The sequence below is a fragment of the Elephas maximus genome, chromosome 16, assembly GCF_024166365.1.
Source record: "Elephas maximus indicus isolate mEleMax1 chromosome 16, mEleMax1 primary haplotype, whole genome shotgun sequence".
NCBI lineage: Eukaryota > Metazoa > Chordata > Mammalia > Proboscidea > Elephantidae > Elephas > Elephas maximus.
This window is the reverse complement of record NC_064834.1, coordinates 75,705,300-75,729,112: the sequence shown is the minus strand read 5'-3', so window position 1 is coordinate 75,729,112 and position 23,813 is coordinate 75,705,300. Positions and strand designations below refer to the sequence as shown.

Here is a 23,813-nt window from a genome sequence, read left to right as displayed (position 1 = left end):
TTGATCTGAAAGGTCTAGGAAAAACGAACTAGCTTTTCATTTTAAACTTAAAGAAAAAAAAATCACGGCAGAATAGCAGACACTGCTGAACGAGTGCTATGTGCACGTCAAATCCGAATTTTACTGAAGAGTGAAGACTAAACTTGAACTCACCTCCAGAACGTAGCTAAGAACCATTCTACAGCGCTCTTCTATGTCATGGCAAACCGGAAATGCACAACTCGGCTTCAGAAACAAACATTTAAAACGATTAATATGCCACCAATGCAACAAATCCCTGAGGTCTCATCTCCTGGGAACTACCATAGGTCAGCACTGGGGGCAGCCGTGAGTCGGACACGACTTGACAAGCAACAGGCTTTGGTTTTGGGTACAAAAATCGATAATTCAGAAATCTGCCTGTGTATTCAGCCTAGTGAAGTACTGTCTCTGTTGTAGATTAAATTGCTATAAACATCATCAACAAAAACCTTGTTTAACAAAAAGATCTTCCAGCATATATATTGCTTTAAGTATTTAAACTTCAGAAAATAATTCTGTTATGACAAAAACGCGAGAAGGTGAGTCGTAAGTAGTCTTTCAGATAAGTGCACAGTGATCTGTTAGGTGGGCTGGACTCCTGGTTAGGACTGACACTTGGTAAGGCACAGTTAACAAGATCACCAGGTTAGCTATGTTCAGTATCAGCAGTGGTCTCACTGCATAACATAACTGACACTCACTTAGGAGCAAAACCAGGAAGAGCATCCACCTACTAAGAGACTGTTAGGTGTAGGGGTCTCTGCCAGGCAGTTCATTTCACTGACTCCTGTGAGGTGACATTTTACTCTCACTGTCCAGAAGGGAAGTGGGCGGTGCTAGGCAGCCTGCCTGAGGACACAGGGAGCAGCTGGGGAAGCCGGGACTCTGAAGCCCTGCTGCCTGACACCAAGAAGACAACGCTAACTAACTAAAGACGTGTTCACGTGGAAGGCTGTGACTGCACCAGCACTTCAGGTGCTGACAGAAAGGGCCGCCGCTAACTCCCCCAAGTCTTTAATTACCACCTAGTTGCACTGCAAGTCCAGGGTCTTGGGATATGATGCAGTTTCCCAAATACACGTGACTTCTGTCATCGATTTTGTTTATAATCAGAAAAATATTTTTTACTCCCTTGTGAGATTCAAGCTGATAGTGAACTAAAATTTAGATGGACAGTTGATGACTTTCTCCCATAGTCATTTAGTGAATACTCACTGAGAGCCACTATGAGTTCCAGACCTGGGAGACACAAGGCTGCCCATACGCTCAGGGAGCTTCTGTTTTAGTGAAGGGAGACAGACACACAGACAAATAGGAACTTCAGATACAGGTGAACTCCACAAAGGAGATATAGATGGGGTATCGGGGGAGGTGGCATGAAGACAGCACATCCTGGCTATGGTGGCCAGGGAAGGTCTCCCTGAGGAAGCGAGATCCAGCCAAGGCTTAAAGCTGAGAAAAAGGCAGCCATGCGAAGGTCTGGGAAAGAGATGTCACGGCAGGAGCTACTGCAAACACAAAGGCCCTCCAATGGAAATGACTGATGACCTGAGAGACAGGAAAAAAGCCAGCATGGCTAAGTCCACATGGCCAATAATGCAGGGGAATCGAAGGAAGGAAGAGAAGGTCAGAAAGATAGGCAGTGTATCAGGGTGACAGAGAGATGTCCTCTCAAAAGCTTATTTCAATATAGTTTCTGTCTGAAGTTAAACGCAGAGCTTAAACCAAGAGATTATCTGGAAATATGACCGTGCTTCATTCAGCGGTCAGAGCCCTTTTACGGCTGACCTGGATGTAAACACAGGGAGGGAGAACCGGAAAAAAAAACCAAAAAAGCCAAACCCGTTGCTGTCGAGTAGATCCTGACTCACAGCGACCCTACAGGACAGAGTAGAACTGCCCCACAGAGTTTCCAAGGAGCGCCTGGTGGATTCAAACTGCAATTATAATTTAGAAAACTGAAACATAATTGTAATGTCTGCGCAAAGACTGTTAGCAGGACAGTCAAGACATCCACACCAAGAGAAACCTGAAGGGTAGGGAGCTGTTTTGATCTCTCCGGCCCTGACCAGGGCAGGGGCAGGTCCAGTCTGGCTACCACCACCAGGGGCACTGAGAATGGACTTTCTGCAGCCCTCTAGACACAGAGAGCCATCCCTTCCTACTCTGACTCTGCGTTCACCAAGCAACTCTACATCCAGTTCCTCAGCAATCGGAAGCTGCACAGACGTGCCTGTTGAGCAGTCATGACTCGCTTGAAGGGAAAATACTCCAGGTGTCAATGACTCTACTGATACCTGCTTTATACATTAGTCCACCGTAAGTTTGCATCATGTGGGCCAGTTACCCTGAGGCAATTATAAACCCAAGTTCTAGGATTCATAAAGCTAAGGCTTACTAGACCCTGGACAATGAATTTACTGAAGTTTGCCACCTACTGAGAACCTGACTGACAGCCTAATAAACTATATTCAATGAACAACAGTTTTTCCATGGATAAAATTTTCATAGAAACTATAACATGCTTACTCTGATTTGATGAATGGACTTGTATTTTTCAGGCACTGACAACTCTCCAACCGACTTAATTATAGCTACGGCCTTGCTGTCCTCCGACGGAGCAGATCTGGTGCCGTAGGCTCCATTGTCATCGCTGTCCGGCAGCTCCTCCTCCTCCTCCTCTTCACTGTAGCTTTCGTCAGAGTTCTCATTTAAAGGAGAGTCTGAACTTTCTTCTTTTTTAGGTTCATCCAATTGAAAAAGTTCTGAAAGCATGTAATTGGCTGAAGCAATAATCTTATAAGAAGAAAAAAAAAGAAAAGGAAGAAATATGTGTGACTGTTACCCAAACTGAGCACTCTAGAGAAGAAGGAATTTCACTCCCATGCTGACGAATGCCAGGAAGGAGGTCTGCCAGCAGGCTGCTTTGCCAGGGGAAAGTGGACGAACAGAAACATACAGAACGTTCTCCACTCAAAGTTATGAAGACTCTGGGTGTGCTCTGTAAAATCCTTCTGGGTTGAGCTGTTTCTGACTTCCTGTAATTATTCCATCCCCAGCCCTCCCTCTCAAAGGTGGCAATTGTAACTCAGTGGAGACCAACAAAAGAGCTTTAAGTGTGGCATGATATAACTAAAGTATTAGCGAGACATCACGCCATGCCAAATGAAAAAGCAAATCTTCTCTTTACAACCTATGAGCTCATGCGACTTTACCGTTAACAAAACTGGCTGTTGTCAAATTGATTTGGACTCATGGTGACCCTAGAGGAGCGAACAGAACTGCCCCATAGGGTTCCTAGGCTGTAATCTTTTATGGGAGTGGACTGTCACATCTTTCTCCTACGGAGCAGCTGATGGGTTCAAACTACTGACCTGTCGGTTAGCAGTCAAACGCTTAATCACTGCACTACCAGAGCTCCTTATCATTGATCAGCAACTAATGTTTACTATATGACCTACGGTTCTGGGAGAACGCCAGCTAATGATCGAGAGTCCATCCTGACAGCTCTTACATTTAGCATATTACCATTTATCTACTCTGTTATTTGTTATTAAGCAATTCTTAAAGACACTCAGCCCATTTTCTAACTTGCACATAAACCATGCAAGTTCCACTACACACCACTACTCAATCAGAAGATATTTAAGTCAGAAATTTTTTTGCCATTTTTCTTAAAAAATTTCTTCTCTGGATTTGGTCTCTAGGACAACCTATATCCCTAAATTGGGTGTGATAATTAAAATTAACTTGGATCTTAAAAAGAAAAAAAGTACGTATATTACTGATTTTGACAGCACTGGGTTTTGGGGATATTACTGATTTAGATAGCATAAAACAATTAGCTTTCTACAGAAAGATACAACTGTGACATTCAGATGACGGAGGGTAAGAGTTGCATAAAACTGTGGGAAGCATGACAGATTATTGTAAGGGATGCTTTTATACACTGAAGTACATAACGTGTATCTCATCTATGCTAACGGAGTGATAACAAGGTTGATTAGGGTAAGTGGATCTTTTAAGAGATACTTAAAGCTTCCCACCTTCTAGCAGTGAAAGAAAACCAGCACAACTGTTAGAATTGCATGAGTTTTAAATTTATAGAGCTGTACCGTCCCACAGAAATGCTATGCAAGCCAAATAAGAAGTTTAAAGTTTCTAGTAACCATGTTAAAAAGAAGTACTTGGTGAGATGAATTTTAATAATATATTTAATCCAATAGATACAATATATTATCATTTCAACATGTACTGTGTAGACGCAAACACACACATCAAAATTCATGTGTGTTTACATTACAGCATATCTCAGCTCAGGTGAGGCACATTCCAAGCGTGGGACAGCCACACGTGCTCAGTGGCTACCCCATCAGACGGGACGGAGCAGTCATACAACATGAACAGAAATCCTCATTTACTGTCCAGGCAGCAATGCTAGAATGGCTTTTAGAGAACATACACATGGTCATCTTACTTGAGGATGCCTGCCCTTGTCCAACAACTTAACACAATTAAGGAGCAACGTCCTAATGGTCCCATAGTGCTTCTTATTTTGATTCTTCTTCACCATCATGTTGCAAGCAACCCTAAAAAGGAAGTTTAAATCAACTTTACTCCCCATTCATCGTTCTCTACAAGACTCAAGTCTAGGGGGGCTCTCACTTCCAAGGGAATAAAGGCTATGAGAAACACCTAACTGAATGTTGTACTTTACCTCGCCACCGCCCCCCACCCAAAAAATAGTTATACTGCTTTCACAGGAGAGCTGAGTACATTTGCTACAGTCCAAATAGGTACATACATTTTTAAAATATTTAAAGCCTGGGCTTAGATGGTGTGGCTGCTTGCTCTAACATTTTAAATGATAAGGCTAGCTACTTCCTCATCTTAAATTCTGAAAGCACTCACTTATACAAGAGAATGGCCACTGGCATTGTGAATGGATTTTGGTATTTGTCTTCAGTTTCTTCACAAAGAGTTGTAAGATCATACAGCTTCACTATATCACTGCCACTCGCTGAAAAGAAAAATAAACCTCATTTTACAGTAGTCACCCAAACTAATTATTTAGTTCATTCGAGAATTCGCTTACCTTTAAATAGCCAATAGGTATGTCCTTCTTTGGTACAATTTGATTTAAGAAATGATAGAATATTCTGTGCAATGTCCTTTATGACTTTAGTAGAAAAATTAGAATTTTCCAAATTGGGAATCTCTTCTGTCTTGATCATTTCGTACTTCTGTAAAACACCGATGGGGGGCAGTTTAAAAGAAACCTAGGCAGCGACACTTCTCTTATTAAAAAGCAGCCAAACACATAAATCCTACATGCTGCTGACCATCTCCTTCCTTAGAGCATGCCCCTCCTGGAGGCTACACCACGCTCTTCTAGCTCCCCCATCACTTGGAAGGCCCCTCCCTCCTCATTCGCATGGGGAAAGGCCCAGTGTTTGATACTAGTGAAATCCTCTGGTGGCGGGATCTAACAGGAGCCAGGCAGATGGTGCCTCCGTTGACTTCTCAAGCCCCATCCTCTTCAAAAAGCTCACCGGGCATTTTGATGCGTTCCTCACACTGAACACGTGGTGAAAACAAACATATGGCTTTCCCTGCCTAGGCCAGGTCAATGCTCCATTTCAGATAATCTGCCACCATTACTCTAGTCCCCGAGTCTCTGAAACCTGAAGTCCCCTTTGACTCTTCCTTACCCACTGCCCCCACCAATACCTCACACCCCACCACTAAATGGCCTTTTATTAAGCGTTGCCACTTTTACGGTGATGGTATAACCAAACCTGTTGCCTTCGAGTCAGTTTTGACTCATAGTGACCCTATGGGATAAAGCAGAACCACCCCACTGGGTTTCCAAGGAGCAGCTAGTGGATCTGAACTGCTGACCTTTTGGTTAGCAGCCGAACGCTTAACCACTGTGTAACAGGGCTCCTGATGGTGTAACAGTGGGTCTCAATCAAGGCCCAATCAGCATCACCCACGAAGCTCTACAAACACATCCCACCCCTCCCACGGGACTGAGGGCCCAAGCAGGTATATTTTCTAAGAGGCCATGGATGACTCTGGTGCACACCGCAGGTCAAGAATCACTGGGCTGGAGGACAATGGCCTCAGACAGGCTGAGATACTGGCACCATCAATCTCCCAAGCAACGAAGCCCTGGGCAACTCACTTGGGCTCCCTGCTCCTCAGTTTTCCTCTCTATCCAAAGGAGATAATAGCACACAGGTAGCTAAGAAGACCCAATAAGTAACGCACTTGCTTTTAGTAAAGTGTCTGAAACAAAAAGAAGCACTCAGGAAGTGCTAGCTGTTACGACCACGGTTGATAGTACCTCCTCCGCAGTATACTTGCAAAAGTAGTGCAATGCCTAACCAGTCTGTCTCCAAATCTTCCCTGCCTGCCCTATATGCTAGCTCTAAATTAATATCCCAACACAATGCATTTCTCCTTCCAGATGCAAAGCCTTTATTGATAGCAGATCACCAACTAAACCAAGTCCAAAGTCCTCAGCTTTATATTCAAGACTTTACATTATTTGGCCATGACTTTCTTAACCTCATTTCCAACTCTTCTGTTACCTGAATCCTATGTTTCACAAACTGGATTCATCACCATTCTCCATCCACTTAGTTACGGTAGCCTTTTAAAATACACCGCTTTATTTTTTTAGAACCTATTATTCAAGACCCAGTAAAAAGTGTCACTTCTCCCATGATGCCTTTCTTTTCATACCAAAATAGAAGTGATCTCAAGCTCTCTGACATCCAGACTTCCCAGGGCATGCTACACTTTTAGTACTCACCCATCTTCTACTTTTCTCTCTGCACATCCTTATTTTCTAACACATCATAACTTTCTGAATAATGATGAAATCTGAGTCTTTGTTTTCCTCTGGCATTTACAATGGGAACAAAGTGCCTTGCAAACAGTGCGTGCTCAATAAGTAATTTGTGAAATTAGCTATCTACCTCATGCAGTTTTCTCAGTGGCCTTGTCCCCGCTAGAACTCTGCACATACTGAGTAGATATTTGTATACTGAAGAAATGCCTTCATTGTGTAAACATTTCCAGGTAATTTACTGCGGGTGTCTGACATTAAAAATTAGAGTTCTATAGCTACAAATGTAGGCTGCAGTGTATTTACAACCTTCCCACAAATTACCTGTGAGGCTACACTCCTGTAACATCTAGAATTCTGACGTTGCCAACTTAAGAGTGAAAACATCCCAATTTCAGTTTACTCACAGCGCTCTTCCCTGCCTAAAATACATCTTAGTTTCTAAGGGCCTTAAATGCTTTGGTGAGGCGCTCTGGGGACTGCTGTGCACAGAAGAGGTTTGCAGACAAGAGTGAGGCTGTATCTTACCTGCACAATTCCATTCACATGGAAACACATCACAAGCTCTGGCACGTTGCATATCAAGTTGTCCAGCCAGTAGTCAATTCCAGTTAGCACATTAATTGGTTTGTTGTTATCCCTAAAAAGATACAATTCTAGTGTTATTCGGTTTAATTAGGATGTTCTACCATGAATCATCTGAGACGTTCTCCCCATTTAGATATCTGAAGCTACTCTCCCGAGATGGAAGATGCCATGTGCGCTGAGGAGATGTGCACAAACAGCCCAGTCAACGTATTTACGGAAGCTCTGTTTGCCATTTCTCACTAGTTATCCACAAGGACTCGGTCAGACGAGAGGGGATCCTGCTGGCAGCTGGCTGTGAGGACGCGCCATGCTCCTCAGACTAGCTGAGGTGAGAGACTGACCACCACACATAATAACGCCCAGGTCACAAGTCACACTGGCTGCTACGGGCACGCTAGGGCACTAAGAAAAGTGCTCACAGTTAGTTAATAGGAAGGCAGTAAAAATCTTCCTTAAGTAATTAAATACATTATGCTGTACTCTCACAAGCTGAAGATTCAGACACAAGAACCAGCCAGTCCATTTAGTTAAGAACTAGAATAAAGACTGAACTACAGGGCTTTCAGCATTTTCTGATCATAGCGCCTTCCTTATTGTGGCCACTTCAGTTGGCAGGGGTGGGGGTGGGGGTGGAGAAACCTAGAAAAAGAGGATGCCCAAATAGAGAAGTGAAAGCAGACGGAACACTGATTCTAAGGGAAGAATTCAAACAATTTAAGACCAAGGAGGGATACAACTTTGAGTTACCTGAGACGTAAGCTGACAGCTGGATACCTGCCGCCTCCAAATATAGGCATGTTGGAGCCGACTAGCATATGTATGTCTTCAAACGTCCACAAAATATTCCGAACAAAATCATTTTTAAGACCCTTTGATTCAAAATAAAATAGGAAATATTATAATAATCAGAAGAGCCATAATCCTCCCCCCCCCCACCCCCGTGATCCACAAAAAAGACTAGAAAAAGGAAAAGACAAAGGAAACAATAGAAATTAAAGTCACAGAACTGGAACATGACAGGGAGGCTTTAGAAAGTGATTTCTAGGACCAAGTGGATTTTTCCCCCAACCAACTCCAATCTGGACAAGTTGCGAGTGATATCGTAGCCTGGGATTCCTGTCTCAGCCTGGGGGCCATGGAAAGCATACCTGACTGTTCTCCCCATCATTGAACAAAGTTGTCAGGTTCTGTTCTTTGGGTGCTGAGGCCACATGCCCCACTATGTACGAGGGCTCAAAAGGCTCACTCTCCTGTGAAAAGTCCAAGGGTAAGGGTGATTCTGCGGCCATCACTGCTAAAAAATGGCCCATTTTTAGAGTACAACCCAAACATTCAAAGCAGACACCTCAAATGTACTGTTGTGAGTTCAGACTAACACAAATTATTAACCCTCGTCACAGGGTAGCTCGCTTCAGCTCTTCATTATCACAGCAACCATATAATAACCTAATCATCTTTACACAGATCTTACTCAGTCGATAGAGACGAAAGCATTCAAAGATTTTCATTTCTCTTTTTTTGGTGGATGTGAATATCATGCTCGTTCAGTCCACCCCATCTCTACCGAATTTAAACGTTCCTAAACCTGTCATGTTTTAAAAAGACACTCATCTTTAGAAAAATCTCTAGTTTAGCGTTTCTTAATATGTGTTTTGCTGACTTCAGAATACTGTGGTTTAAAGTCGGGAAAGGTGCGCATCAGAGTTGTATCCTTTCACCATGCTTATTCAATCTGTATTCTGAGCAAATAATCGGAGAAGCTGGACTATATGAAAAAAGACGTGGCATCAGGATTGGAGGAAGACTCATTAACAACCTGCAATATGCAGATGACACAACCTTGCTTGTAGGAAGTGAAGAGGACTTGAAGCACTTACTAATGAAGATCAAAGTCTACAGCCTTCAGTATGGATTACACCTCAACATACAGAAAACAAAAGTCCTCACAACTGGACCAATAAGCAACATCATCATAAATGAAGAAAACACTGAAATTGTCAAGGATTTAATTTTATTTGGATCCATAATCAATGCCCATGGAAGCAACAGTCAAGAAATCAAACAACATATTGCACTGGGCAAATCTGCTCCAAAAGACCTCTTTAAAGTGTTGAAAAGCAAAGATGTCACCTTGTAAGACTAAGGTGCACCTGAACCAAGTCATGGTGTTTTCAATAGCCTCATATATATGCAAAAGATGAATATGAGTAAGGAAGACCGAAGAAGAATTGCCGCCTTTGAATTGTGCTGTTGGCAGAGAATACTGAATATACCATGGGCTGCCAAAAGAATGAACAAATCTGCATTGGAGGAAGTACAGCCAGAATGCTCCTTAGAAGCAAGGATGGCGAGACTTAGTCTCACATACTTTGGACGTGTTTTCAGGAGGGACCAGTCCCTGGAGAAGGACATCATGCTTGGTAAAGGAGAGGATCAGCAAAAAAGAGGAAGACCCTCAAGGAGGTGGACTGACACTGTAACTGCAATAATGGGCTCAAACACAGCAACGACTGTGAGGATAGCAGGACCAGCCAGTGTTTCGTTCTACTGTACTTAGGGTCCCTGGGAGTTCGGAACTGACTTGATGGCACCTAACAACGTGTCTTTCACAGAATACCAGCCCCTTGGATACTCAATAAGAACTTTCCAGAGTCAAGTTTGAAAACTGCTGCGTACTGCACGGTCCCTGTTGGAGAGCAGCAATGTCTTTTGGTGTTAGAAATGACTCTAAGAGGACCTACAACAGAAAAATCTACTTTACCTCTGAATAATCTGGGCTTTCCTAATCTTTCTTCATCTGAGGCCACTTTTTGTTCTTAATACATTCTGTGGGATATATGTTGGAAAGCACCTGGGAAGGGGGTGTCTGACACTGGGAGACTACCATTCCATTTTCCAACCATGAGGACAACTGCCATTAAGTGATATCACAATTTCTACGGTGGCCAAACAGCAACACTACTTTAAATCTTTAATGTCAGTGCCACATGCACCTGTGTCCTGCTTCTTCCAAGTGTAAGCCAAGAGGCTTAGCACCTGCCTGCGCAGGTAAGCGAATGCTACTGCAGCACAGGTATCTCCCACTTTTGTTGTGTCTTGCCTTCTCCGTAAGAAGTTCAAATAACAGAACTTCGGATTCCTCTTTTACTATTTGTTTATATAGGCAAGTTCTCAACCTATGTACCAAGTCCCAAAATTATACTTGCCAGGTAGTTGCTTTTGTCGGACTTTAGCTCTAGGTTTCAACAGAGCTCTCGACGTTCCCCATAAAGGTTTGGCTTCAAGGCTATACCACAGGTACCTATTTAACCTCTGTCACCACTTAAATACAGGCCTCTGACTAGCAGTTCAGTTTTAGGAACAAGAATTCATGAGGTCATAGCTTAAAAAAAAAGAAAACAGACCACTAAATGTTGAAACGGGCAGAAAAATACCCCAGAAAAGATTAATCCTACGCCAGGCTAGCTCTGCTCAGGAGTATGGCACAGCTAAGACAATCTGACTGAGCACAGGGTCTCCTAAACACATACGGTCCACGGGGAGTGAATATTGCTGTAAGAGCAGGTCTTAAGTGTCAACCTAGCTCACCTTCACCAGCTGTGAGCCACGGAAACACATCTGCTTTTTATGAGCTTTAGCTTATTTGCAAAATAATGCAGTTTATTTACATCTGTAAACATGTAAAATGATAGGCAGCTCCAAGGATGACAAAACATGTCATGTACACACGTACATCAAAGTACCTGGCATAAGAGGCGCTAATCATGCCCGTCTGCTTCCTCCACATGCAAGTTTACAAATCCCCAGATGCCTCCAAGTTTTCACAACAGCCCTTAAATGAGTGGCAAGGATAGAGAAGACTGAGAAACAGGTAGGAGGGGAGGAGTACTGTGTGGTCCTTTCTGTAAGGTGGGTGAGCAAGGAATACTAAAGTACTTTTGATTTCCTGTAGTGAAATATTATCACATACCAGGAAAGTAGAAAAAAAAAACAAAATAAAATATGATGACCAATTACCAAGCAAACTGCCCAAGTAACCACTGCCGAAGTCAGGGGGTAAAACCCCGCCAGAAGCCCAGCACCCACCTTCTCAATCACACACCGTCCCCACTGCCGGGGTTACCACTACAAGGACGTGAATGGCAACTACTTCCTTCCTTTTCCTTACAGTTTTCCCACCTCTGGAAGAAACGTATATATAGTATGTAGTTTCAGGAGACCACTTTTCCATCCTAAAACCTACTAATGCTAAAATGAACTTAAATATACTTGCTTCCTGTAACCCTGTAATTTGTGAAGATAGAAACAATCCCGTAAAATAGTGTTCAATATGTGAAAATATGTAACGAGGAAAAAACACAATTCACCAAGTTAAAGATCTTATTTTCTTGAAGTTACCAATACATTTTCCTGAAAAAAGACATGTCACAATTTACATCTATGGGCTTGTTTCACTGTTTGATAGACACTATAAGGACAAAAATAAACAAAGAAGAAATCAAGAACGTGAGACAGAATAGGCAACATATTGCACTCTCTCTCCCTTCCTACAAGTTCTGTACGTGAACGTAAGAACCTCACCCAGAAAACCCTACAGGATGTTTCACATCTAACCAACAGAGGGTTCAGGTAGGAACGTCGGCATTTAAGTTACGAACAAACCTGTGGTCTTCATATGCGATGGGTACTCACTACATAGAAAGGAACCCTGGTGGCACAGGGGTTAAGAGCTTGGCTGCAAACCGAAAGGTCAGTGGTTCAAACCCAGGAGCTGCTCCTCGGGAGAAAGACGTGGCCCTCTGCTTCTGTAAAGATTTACAGCCTTGGAAACTCTATGGGGCAATTCTGCTTTGTCCCGTAGGGTCACTGTGAGTTGAAATCGACTCACAGGCAGTGGGTTTGCTTTGGGTTTACTACAATATACTACACTGGTAGCTGTATTACATGTTATAATACTTTTAGGGAGATAATCCGCATTGAAAAATATTCTTATAAACTATTTTAAACACTAGTGAAAACTTTAAAATATTTTGAATTATTTAATTGAAAAAGAAAAAAAAAACTGATCTACCCAATCATTTAACAGTTCTTATAAATTCTATTTTGAAAAACGAAACAAAGTGTTTTTTTTTTTTCCTGCTAGAAGTAAATGAATAGGATATTCTTCCTCATCTATTTTTATTAACAAGATAATTGGTTTTACCTGCTGAACTGGCACTTAAGTACTAACTGACCTGATTAGAAGCACTGGGATCTTCCGAAACTGAAGAAGGCACTTCAAATGGGGCAGGCCAGGAGGCCCCCTCCCTATCATGTGTCTGGTCTGGACTGGATGAGCCCTGCGGGTCCGCAGCAGAAGGCACGGGCTGAGCAGCTCCGTCACCATTGATACTAGCCAAATCAGAAATGAGATCCATCAAGTGGTTGCTGGAATTAATTTTATTTAACAGACTACAGGTTTTTAAAAACCAGATTCTGTAATTAAGTGCACATCTTGCAGAAAAGCAATGTAAGTAAAGTTTCACAATGTCACTGTGGCAAAACTTAAATACTTCCTTTACAAGCTCCGCATTAAATTTTAGACCAGAATTTCATTTCTCCTCTTAATTCTAAGATCAAAACGAACAAGTTGCGTAGTACCTGTAATACAAGAACTTGGAAAGGATAGCCTTCTGATACCAGTGCTCTTTGCTCTTCTTCTTCCTCTGCCATTTCTGGTCAATAAGTCTTTGATAAAACTCTTTCAACCACGTCCAGTCCCCAGTCTGAATAGCATAAGAAATTATTAAATAAATCCCGGAAGCATGTGGTCAAAACAATCTGTCATTAATTACTCTTCTATGGGAAATAGCCTTTATTTGTTGAATATTGTTTCAGAAGGGCATACTCACGAAACACTCAACATTCTAGACTCACTTTACACAGCCTTTTGTGAGAAACCTCCCTGTCCTCTTCCTTGCCCTAAGCCAGGCTCTCCGTGATGTTTTCTTTGGCACCCGGGGTGAGCCCCACTATGCAGAGTACTGAACTGATCTATGCATGTGTTTGCAGACCCAGAGCTACTAGGCGAGGACTGTGGATTTTCACTGTCACATCCCAAGGCCTCCACAGTGCCTGGCACGTGCATATACACTCAACTGAGCCCTGGTCTTTTCAAACGGAAAAACATTCATTTTAAATATCAATTTAAACAACTGGATCTTATTTTCCTTTATCAAAGCATTGAGGAATACTCTTTACACAGTGGCCTATGCAGTGGTAGGGCCCATGACAAGATGGCACACGAGCCTTGAGAAATTCTACATCACTCCACCACTGCTACTGGATTTTACAAAAGTACCTATCTTTAACATGGGGAGGGGACTCCTTTACCAACATGTAGTTTAGCCCTGTTCTAAGAGAATCGGCTAATTCTAATAACTATTCAGTCACAGGAATAACTTAACAGTGTCTGCATTTCCTGGTGGCCATGTTTCATGAATCTCTTTAATGGAGACATCAAAGGATTTTTCAAAATGTAATCTAGTCCCTTAAGCCTCTATACATTTTTCTCAACTTTCTTCAGTGGCTTCATCTTTTTCCTTGTAACAATCCTGGCTGTTGGTGTCAATAAAGTAATTTTCTTCCCCATTCTCTCTCTCCTACTTTTTCTATATTAAGGTTTTCTTTATCTTCAGTGAAACTTTTCATTTCTTGATTGCTGAGGCACTTGGCTATTTTTCCACTTTGGCTTTTCTCTGAAACAAAGTCATGTCTCTAGTGCTCTGCGGCTGTTAGAACAACGTGCCTGTGGTGGCCTCTCAGTGTTACCTGCGATGACCTCATGAACAGCTCCTGAATGTCAAGCTCGTCCAGCAAGAGCGTCCTTCCTATGCGGTGCACTGCCATGCTCACATGAGACTTGCTGTACGGAATCTTCAGGAGCTTTTTAATGTTCTGGAAAAATCAGAAGGAAAGAGAGTTTAGAAAGACTCGTTATGATTTTGGATCTTTCAAAGTTTATTCAACTTAAAAGCATAATAAACCTTATTTCCTCAAGGTTATATAAATGGTACTTCATGCAAATTGCTACACACAAACACATGGAAGACAGAGCTTGGAAGCCAGAAATACCTGCACTTTACAAATAATAACATGTTAACATACATGATGGTCAAACATTTATTTTTACACAACAGAATCTCTCAAAGTCAAGTATGTATAGGTCACACTGTTGCAATGACCTGGGCTTTTAGCAGATCAGATAAAACTGACCAACTAAAGATCGGCAGACTTTACTGAATTATCATTTCCAATTCTCCACAGGTAGCATATACAGGACAATCCCAAACATTATTATCAGTTTTAATCAACATCAACATAAATATTATTAGCACTGCCAGTGTTTTGGGGGCTGTTTCCTCCTCTTTAAAGACATGTTGTAAAGGATGCTATTTTAGTAACTAAAAACACGTTCAATAATGAGATAGTATCATCTTATTTAATCACTAATTTCTTAGACTAACAGTTAACATAAAGCAGAGCAGGACATAAAACACCTAGCACAAAATACCCCCAAAACTGCATTACGCAATAAGTGACACTTACTTCAGAGTCGGAGACAACATCCACGTCATTTCCCACTGAATCAATGAAGTCGTATGCCATACCGAAGCTAACGAAGGGAAAAAGGCCAGGGGTTAAAAAGGGCACGCTCATAATGACGCAAGGCAAGTTTAAAAGTAGAGGACTGTATCTCATCACTCCCCAGACACACACTCCCCACTTCAACGTCTTGCAAATCGGAAGGCATGGTACTGTTACAGTCGACTGGCTTTTCCTTCTCAGTGGCGCATAAATAATGACACCTTTGATTTGATGAAATACAGTCATGATCATTAGAAACAATTAGTAAGGAACAATTAGCATAAAAGCACTTAATCACTATTTTTTATTTTGGTAATCATTAGACCGAAAAAGTCTCTAAAAGAAAACAGCCAGTTCAGGATTTTATTCTTTTTAGGTGGGGAGACAAGAAAAACAAAACCAGGAAAACTTACCAAGATTTTAGTTTTGGGGATTGTGTCCCCCGTGAGGTAAAATGCTATTCTTTTAAAAAAATGTATGACACCAATTTGGCCAGAAGGAGAAAAGAAAAAAATAAACCCTAACTGAGCGTCAAACTTGTGTCAGGTACCTTATGAGGCAGGTACTGTACGAGGCACATCTATAGTTTACAAGCCTGAAAAGCACTCCATGTCACCGTTTTTCAGTTAGTAAGTGGCAGAGAGTCACTTTTAGGTCCTTTTTTTCCTCTACGACCTCAGGTCACTCTCTCAACTTTAAATACTGCCTGCAGAATTCCCAACAAGCGTCAGAGTCAAGCATGTACTGTCACCCAACATGCTGGGTTTCCTACAACAGGCTTTCTCAGCCCAGACAGTCCCCCTTTCTCCTTTGTTTAATGAAAAGCTCCACAGGACGCTCAGGCAATTGTTAAAGGTTTTCCTCCTCAGGCATCACCCTGATTCTTGGTATTTAAATACTTGAAAGGCATGTAAATGGGTTAAAAATAAAACAGCTAATGGAATTTTAGTGATTAAAAGTCAGTTTTGTCAACAAGATGATGTAGACTTGAAAGAAGACAGCATATACAATCAAAATCTTCACGATATAATTCTAATGACGGGGAAAAAAAGGACCTGGAAAGTCAGATGTGATCTTTTTCTAAAGAGAAATTTTGGCAAGTTGATGGGCATTACAAATTAAAGTATTAAAATTTTAAGGAGGGTGGAGGGGCAGGTAAAAAGGCCTTCAATTAATATTTACCTTGAAAATGGCTTGCTTTTCTTACTATTGCCAAGAATGGTAGTTCCTGCAGGCCCAAGTCTGGCACTCTCCCGTAACCAGTTGGCAGGTGGGAGCTTCAGGTCAGTTTTCTCTTCCAGGCGGGCAAATGCTGTGCGAGGAGGGGCGGACGAGTATTTCACCACTGCTCGGCTCTTCACTTCATTGCCTCCAAGGAATAAAGCTGATCCCTAATTAGTATATTGAAGGAAACTTTAGTGACCGGTACTCAGAATTAAAACCCCACCTTATCGACTCGACGGCAGCGGGTTTTTTTTACACACACACAGACACCAGCGGCAGGCCTGGTAAGAAAGCATGCTGCACGTTACTAACAGCACCTAATGCAGGTGAGCAGCATAAAATGTCACATTCACTCAGCTTTTTTCCATATAATTTCAAAGAAAGAAGACGAGTCAAAGAGTATGAGAGCTGTGGTTATTGACCAGGAAGTAGGCCAACCAATCTATTTTTTAAAATGTATTCACACTGATGCAGAAACCAAAGAGAGTCAATAGTATCATGTTCCCTAAACGCTAAACTGAATGAAACCTGTTTCATATTAAAGACTCATGGAGACCCCAAGTGTTACAGCGTAGAGTAGAACTGCTCCATAAGGTTTTCTAGGCTGTAAGCTTTAGGGAAGCAGTTCTGCCAGGCCTTTCTTCCGAGGAGCAGCTGGTTGGGGCCTTGGGGTCACCATGACTTAGAATCGACTGGATGGCAGTGTTGTTGTTGTTAGGTCCCGTCGAGTCAGTTCTGACTCACAGCAACCCACAGCAAAAAAAAAAATACTGCCACAAAAAAAAAAAAAAATTTTTTTTTTTTTTTTTTTTTTGGTGGCAGTAGTGGTTAAGAGCTCAGCTGCTAACCAAAAGGTCAGTAGTTCAAATCCATCAGCTGCTCCTCGGAAACCGTATGGGGCAGTTCTGTTCTGTCCTGTAGGGTTGCTATGAGTCAGAACTGACTCGACGGGACCTAACAACACCACCACCACCAGGGTTCCTAAATTCAGGAACAAAGAAGGACCCCAGGTTTGGTCTTTTGGTTTAGTGTTAAAGAAAAGGTATTTTGATTTCGATAACACACTCATCTAAAAAATAGTTTGTGGTCAGGTATCCGGGACTTTTCAAAAACTTTTTCAAGCAAACGTTCAGTAACTGAATCGTCTGTTGAATGGACAGACACTCCGAACCTCTTAAATTCATAACAAGGCACACGGGGTTCCTCACGGTCTTCACCTGCGCACCCCCAAGCCAGCTCGGGGTCTGGGGTCACTATTACCTTCTTGAACTCTGTTCCTCTGCAGCCTGGCAAACACTGTGCACCCTTCGAGAACGCGCTCACAGTCACGCTCTCGCCGAGGCCCTCGCTGACATCCTCTCCTGCCTCCAGCTTTGCACGACTGGACCTTTTTTTGGAACGGCAGGGTGGCATGTATGCTTCCTGCGAGCAGAGATCGAGTCTAACTGAACCCAGAGCTGCTTTGGATACGAATGACTTGCAAGTAAACACCTGAATACCTGACGGCCGGCACACGGACTTCACTCCCCGTGCTTGGGGCCGCCAGGAAGGCGTGGAGCAGGTGCCAGAAGCTGCCGGGAACCGTGACATCGCTGTCCGGCGGAGGGGCCCGCAGCTCCGGGCACCTGGCTGGTGCCGCCCCGCGGTGCACTCACCTGTGCAGAAGGTTCCTCGGACTCTCCCTGCGGCAGGAGGCTGAGCCTTCCCCGAGCAGCGTCCCCGGCCGGCAGAGCCTCGGCCCCGGCCTCCTTGAGGTCCCCCATCACCTCGGCCCACAGCAGCCGCGACCAGGAGCCGGCCCGCCGGCGCGACAACCCCAGCTGAGCAAGCGCCGGAGACCGCCAGCCGACCGTACTTCCGGTCCCTGACGGGAAGGAGCTGCGGTGACACGATTAAATCTCGCGAGCTTTGTTCCCGAGGCCCGCCCCGCCGCGGATGCCGCCTGAGGCCGCCGGGGAGGAAGCGGGGCCGAGCGGGGAAGAGTTGTAGTGCGCCTGCGTCTGTCGGATCCGCTCCGGACACCACTTATCGCGGTATCTGACTTCCAGGCTCCACCCCCGGCACGCCGCTGGCTTTTGTTGGCAAATAGCTCCCGGGGCGTCGACTCCGGGAAAGTCGGAATGGGGTGGCCTGCACTGGCTACCTAGGGATTTATAAATTGTCAGAACTCCTGCCTTCCAGCCTTAAGGGCCGCTTCCCAAAAAGGGAAGACGTGCCCAAGTGAGGGGCAATCCAGGCCAACCCCGGGGCCCCCCACTGGGCGTCCTCTCCTTGCATCACAATCCCGGGGTCCTGGGTGCAGGAGCCGAGCTGGCACCGAGGCTGCAGGGCTTGTAGGACAAGGGGCGCTGAAACAAGGTGGCTCCTGCACAGGTTTTGAAAGGTACGGGAGTTTGGACATCGGTGCGAAGCTAACCCGCAGGAACTCCTGGTGGAGGGGAACCAGAGGAGGGACTGGATTTCCTGGGGCCACACTCTGGGCGGGGACTTCAGTGATTTAGGTAATAAACAGGCCAGCGGGCAGCGAAGGGACCCTCCAGGAATGTTTAGAATGGGGCGTGTATCCTTCAGTTTGCCACAGTACCCCCCACGACCTAGTGTCTTAGGCCTGCCAGCCTCACTCACTTACTTTACCTATGAGGATGGCGAGACTTGTCTTATGTACTTTGGACATGTTATCAGGAGGGACCAGTCCCTGGAGAAGGATAGCATACTTGGTAAAGTAGAGGGTCAGGGAAAAAGAGGAAGACCCTCAATGAGATGGATTGACACAGTGGCTCCAACAGTGGGCTCAAGCATGACAACGATTGTGAGGATGGCGCAGGACGGGGCAGTGTTTCCTTCTGCTGTACATGGGGTCACTGTGAGTCAAAACCGACTCCACAGCACCTAACCACAACAACGCTGGGCCTTGCAAGGCCCTGAGTTTCTGACCCTGGTCTTGGGCTTTTAGAACGGGAAGAATTATTTGAGATTAGATGGTCCAACTCGTTCATTCTTTAGATGAAAGCAAAGCAGGCCAGAAGGAGAACTGACTTGTTGAGCATCACACAAGGATAGGCAGCAAACCCAGGACGGGTACGCAGGCCGCCTGCTCCCTTCCTAGCACACCAGGTAAACGAGTTGCTGTTGAGTCAACTTTGACTCATGGCAACTCCACGTGTGTCGGAGTAGAACTGTGTTCCATAAGGTTTTCAGTGGCCGATTTTTTTTTTTTGGAAGCAGATTGCCAGGCCTTTCTTCCAAGGCACCTCTGGGTGGATTTAAACCTCCAACCTTTTGTTTAGCAGCCAAGCACATTAACTGTTTGCACCACCCAGGGACTCCAGTATACCAGGCAGCCTACTAAAAAATTAAATTGCAGATATAGTCCAGTGGAACTTTAACTTGTTACAGAATGACCTGAGGAACTTGTTAAAAGAGTGGATTCTCCAGCCACCTCCACATTCTGATCAGTGCATCTGGGGCGGATATTTTTGTTGGATGCCATTGATTCGTTTTCGACTCATAGCGACTCATGTGACAGAGTAGAACTGCCCCATGGGGTTTTCTTGGCTATAATCTTTACAGAAGCAGATCGCCAGGTCTTTCTCCCCTGGAGCAGCTGAGTGGGTTCAAACCACCAACCTCTGGATTAGCCACCTAGCTGTTAACCGTTTATGCCACCATTGCTCCCCATCTGGGTGGTCGTGTTGTCGTTAGGTGCTACTGAGTGAGTTCGGAATCACAGCGACCCTATGTATAACAGAATGAAACACTGCCTGGTCCTGCACCATCCTCACAATTGTTGCTATGCTTGAGGCAGTTGTTGCATCCGCTGTGTCAATCCATCTCCTTGAGGGTCTTCCTCTCTTTCGCTGAACCTCTACCAAGCATGATGTACTTCTCTAGGAGCTAGTTCTTTTAGCATGTCCAAAATACACAAGATGAAGTCTCACCATCCTTGCTTCTAAGGAGCATTCTGGCTGTACTTCTTCCAAGACGGATTTGTCCCTTCTTTTGGCAGTCCGTGGTATATTCGGTATTCTTCATCCACACTATAATTCAAAGGCATCAATTCTTTCATCTTTCTTATTTGTTGTCCAGCTTTCACTTGCATATGAGGCGACTGAAAACGCCATGGCTTGGGTCAGACATACCTTAGTCCTCAAAGTGACATCTTTGCTTTTTAACACTTTCAAGAGGTCTTTTGCAGCTGATTTACCCAATGCAATGTGTGGTTCGATTTCTTGACTGCTGCTTCCATGGGTGTTGATTGTGGATCCAAGTAAGAGGAAATCCTTGACAACTTCAGTGCTTTCTCTGTTTATCATGATGTTGCTCATTGGTCCAGTTGTGAGGATTTTTGTTTTCTTTATGTTGATGTATAATCCATATTGAAGGCTGTGGTCTTTGATCTTTGTCAGTAAGTGCTTCAAGTCCTCTTCACTTTCCACAGGCAAGGTTGTGTCATCTGCATAATGCAGGTTGTTAATGAGTGTTCCTCCAACCCTGGAAGAACCTTTTTTCAACAAGATAAATGGCAACTATTCATGTGGACTTCACCGGATTGAAAACACAGGAATAAAATAGACTACATCTGTGGAAAGACACCATGGAGAAGCTTGATATCATCAGTCAGAATAAGGCCAGGGACTGACTGCAAGCTAAACCATCAATTGCTCGTATGCAAGTTCAAGTTGAAGCTGAAGAAAATTAAAACACATCCATGAGAGCCAAAATGCAACCTTGAGTGTATCCCACCTGAATTTAGAGACCATTTTAAGAATAGATTTGACACAATGAATGTTAATGACCAAAGACCAGATGAGTTGTGGGATGACATAAAGGACATCATACATGAAGAAAGCAAAAATCATTAAAAAGACAGGAAAGAAAGAAAAGACCAAAATGGATGTCGGAAGAGACCCTGGAACTTGCTCTTGAATGTAGAGCACCTAAAGTGAATGGAGGAAATGAGGAAGTAAAAGAGCTGACCAGAAGATTTCAAAGAGCAGCTCAAGAAGACACAGTAAAGTTTTATAATGAAAGGTACAAAGACCTGAAGTTAGAAAACCAAAAGGGAAGAACATGCTTGGCATTTCTCAGGTGGAAAGAACTGAAGAAGAAATTCAAGCCTTGAGTTGCTATATTGAAGAATTCTATGGGCAAATTGTTGAACTATGCAGGAAACATCAAAAGAAGATAGAAGGAATATACAGAGTCATTGTACCAAAAAGAATTGGTCAGCGTTCATCCATTTCAGGAGGTAGCATATGATCAAGAACAGATGGTACTGAAGGAAGAGGTCCAAGCTGCACTGAAGGGATTGGTGAAAAACAAGGCTCCAGGAATTGAAGGAATATCAATTGAGATGTTTCAACAAACAGATGCAACACTGGAGGCACTCACTCATCTATGCCAAAAACTTAGAAGACAGCTACCTCGCCAACTGGCTAGAGGAGATCCATATTTGTGCCCATTCCAAAGAGAGGTGATCCAACAGAATGTGGCAATTATTGAACGATATCATTGATATCACACACAAGTAAAATTTTGCTGAAGATCATTCAAAAGCAGCTGCAGCAGTATATTGACAGGTAACTGCCAGAAATTTAAGCTGGATTTAGAAGAGGACGTGGAACCAGGGATATCATTGCTTATGTCAGATGGATCCCGGCTGAAAGCAGAAAATACCAGAAAGATGTTTACCAGTGTTTTATTGACTATGCAAAGGCGTTCGACTTTGTGGTTCATAATGTATTATGGATAATGTTGCAAAGAATGGGAATTCCAGAACCCTTAATTGTGCCCCTGAGGAACTTGTACATAGATCAAGAAGCAGTCATTCAGATAGAACAAGGAGATACTGTGTGGTTTAAAGTCAGGAAAGGTGTGTGTCAGGGTTGTATCCCTTTACCATATTTATTCAATCTGTATGTGGAGCAAATAATCTGAGAAACTGGACTACATGAAGAAGAATGGGACATCAGGATTGGAGGGAGACTCATTATCAACCTGCCATCTAGGGTAAAAAAAGTGCCAAGAAATCTGCATTTTTAATGAATTTACTAGCTTCTGACAACCTCTGCCTGTAGGGCATACCTTAGGACGCTGGTTTCCAAAGTCAGTCCACTGGTGTGCAGGAAGAACTGTAACCTTTTTTTAAAAACCTAAGATGGCCAACATTAAGCTTTACTGATATTTAATACAGTGAGGGCTTGATGGTTCGGTAGTGGAATTCACACCTTCCATGAGGGAGACCTGGGTCTGATTGCTGACCAGTGTACTTCATGTGCAGCCACCACCTGTCTGTCAGTGGAGGGGGTGTGTTGCCAGCATGCTGAACAGGTTTTAGTGGAGCTTCCAGACTAAGACAGACTAGGAAGAAAGGCCTGGAGATCTGCTTCTGAAAATCAGCCAGTGAAAGCTCTATGGGTCACATGGTCTGATCTCATTATACATGAGTTTGCTATGAGGTGAGGACTGACTTGATGGCTGCTAACGACAATAGTATTTAATATACAGATTGGCACCTGTATTCCACCTTGAGCCACGGCCAGCTGTTGAATCAATCAAGTACTGCCGGAGTTACGGAAAAGAAAAGATTTCCACATCTCAGTGCCTTATAACTAGGCTTGCCAGATAAAACACAGGACTTTCAGTTGAATTTGAATTTCAGATAAACAACAAGACATTTTTTAGTGTAAGAATGTCCCAAATATTTAGTATAAGCCCATCCCATGCAACATTTGGGACATAGTTAAATACTGAAAAATTATTCACAGTTTATCTAAAATTCACATTTAACTAAGCGTGCTCTATTTTTATTTGCTAAATCTGGCAACCCTCCTCACAACCACAAAGGCTTGTTTCTTGCTCTCGGGACACATCAGTTGTGGCTCAGCTGTGGCTCTCATCCACGTCATCTCTATCCAGGACCCCGGCTGACGAAGCAGCCTCCATCTGATGCTTTGCCAGTTGGAGGGGCAGAGGGACAGAGAGAGTGCTGAGACATAAGTTAGCTCATGAAGCTTTGGTCAGAAGGGACAAACGTTCCTGCCATTCAACATTTTTTGGCCAGAACGAGTCACATGGCCAATCCTAGCATCAGTGTGGCAGGGAAGACCAGTGCTTCTCCAAGGAGGGGCTTGAGTATCTGTGGACCAGTATGCAGTCTGCCACAAGCTTATGGTGGCCTGGGTATGCTAGTCGCTAATTTGGTGAAAACAAAGCCTTAGGAGAATCTTTTCAAAGCTTTGCAATAAGATGAGAAGCGACCTGGAAAATTTCCTGAACCCCATAGAGATCACAGATCATCTTGTGGCAAAGCACTTAAAAGAGTTGTCACACTTAAAATCGAGTTACTGTATTTTCTTTTGTGTACCTGGGTGGTGCACACAGTCAACTTACTTGACTGCTAATTGAAAAGTTGGAGGGTCGAGTCCATCTAGAGGTGCCTTGGAATAAAGGCCTGGCAATCCACTTCCAAAAAATCAGTCACTGAAAACCCTATGGA

The 23,813-nt window shown here is 43.6% G+C and overlaps 1 protein-coding gene across 3 annotated transcripts in view; it reads right to left on the bottom strand.

The window, feature by feature from the left end:
* EDRF1 (erythroid differentiation regulatory factor 1) overlaps window positions 1–18,208 on the bottom strand; it is a 39,571-nt gene extending 21,363 nt beyond the window's left edge. Inside the window, exons 1-14 of one of the 3 annotated variants that reach the window (XM_049855043.1) lie at window positions 17,971–18,208; window positions 16,274–16,482; window positions 15,053–15,119; window positions 14,276–14,401; window positions 13,106–13,230; window positions 12,700–12,856; window positions 8,614–8,715; window positions 8,213–8,334; window positions 7,406–7,517; window positions 5,117–5,264; window positions 4,933–5,041; window positions 4,499–4,610; window positions 2,551–2,817; window positions 154–225 (exon numbers count right to left, since the gene is read on the bottom strand). In XM_049855043.1, the coding sequence (XP_049711000.1) occupies window positions 154–225; window positions 2,551–2,817; window positions 4,499–4,610; window positions 4,933–5,041; window positions 5,117–5,264; window positions 7,406–7,517; window positions 8,213–8,334; window positions 8,614–8,715; window positions 12,700–12,856; window positions 13,106–13,230; window positions 14,276–14,401; window positions 15,053–15,119; window positions 16,274–16,482; window positions 17,971–18,078 (1,836 nt within the window). In that variant the 5' untranslated portion in view covers window positions 18,079–18,208. Of the gene's footprint in view, window positions 1–153; window positions 226–2,550; window positions 2,818–4,498; window positions 4,611–4,932; window positions 5,042–5,116; window positions 5,265–7,405; window positions 7,518–8,212; window positions 8,335–8,613; window positions 8,716–12,699; window positions 12,857–13,105; window positions 13,231–14,275; window positions 14,402–15,052; window positions 15,120–16,273; window positions 16,483–17,970 lie in introns of those variants that run through there. The other 2 variants (XM_049855044.1, XM_049855045.1) reach the window with 2 other exon arrangements.
* Window positions 18,209–23,813: the final 5,605 nt, after the last annotated feature.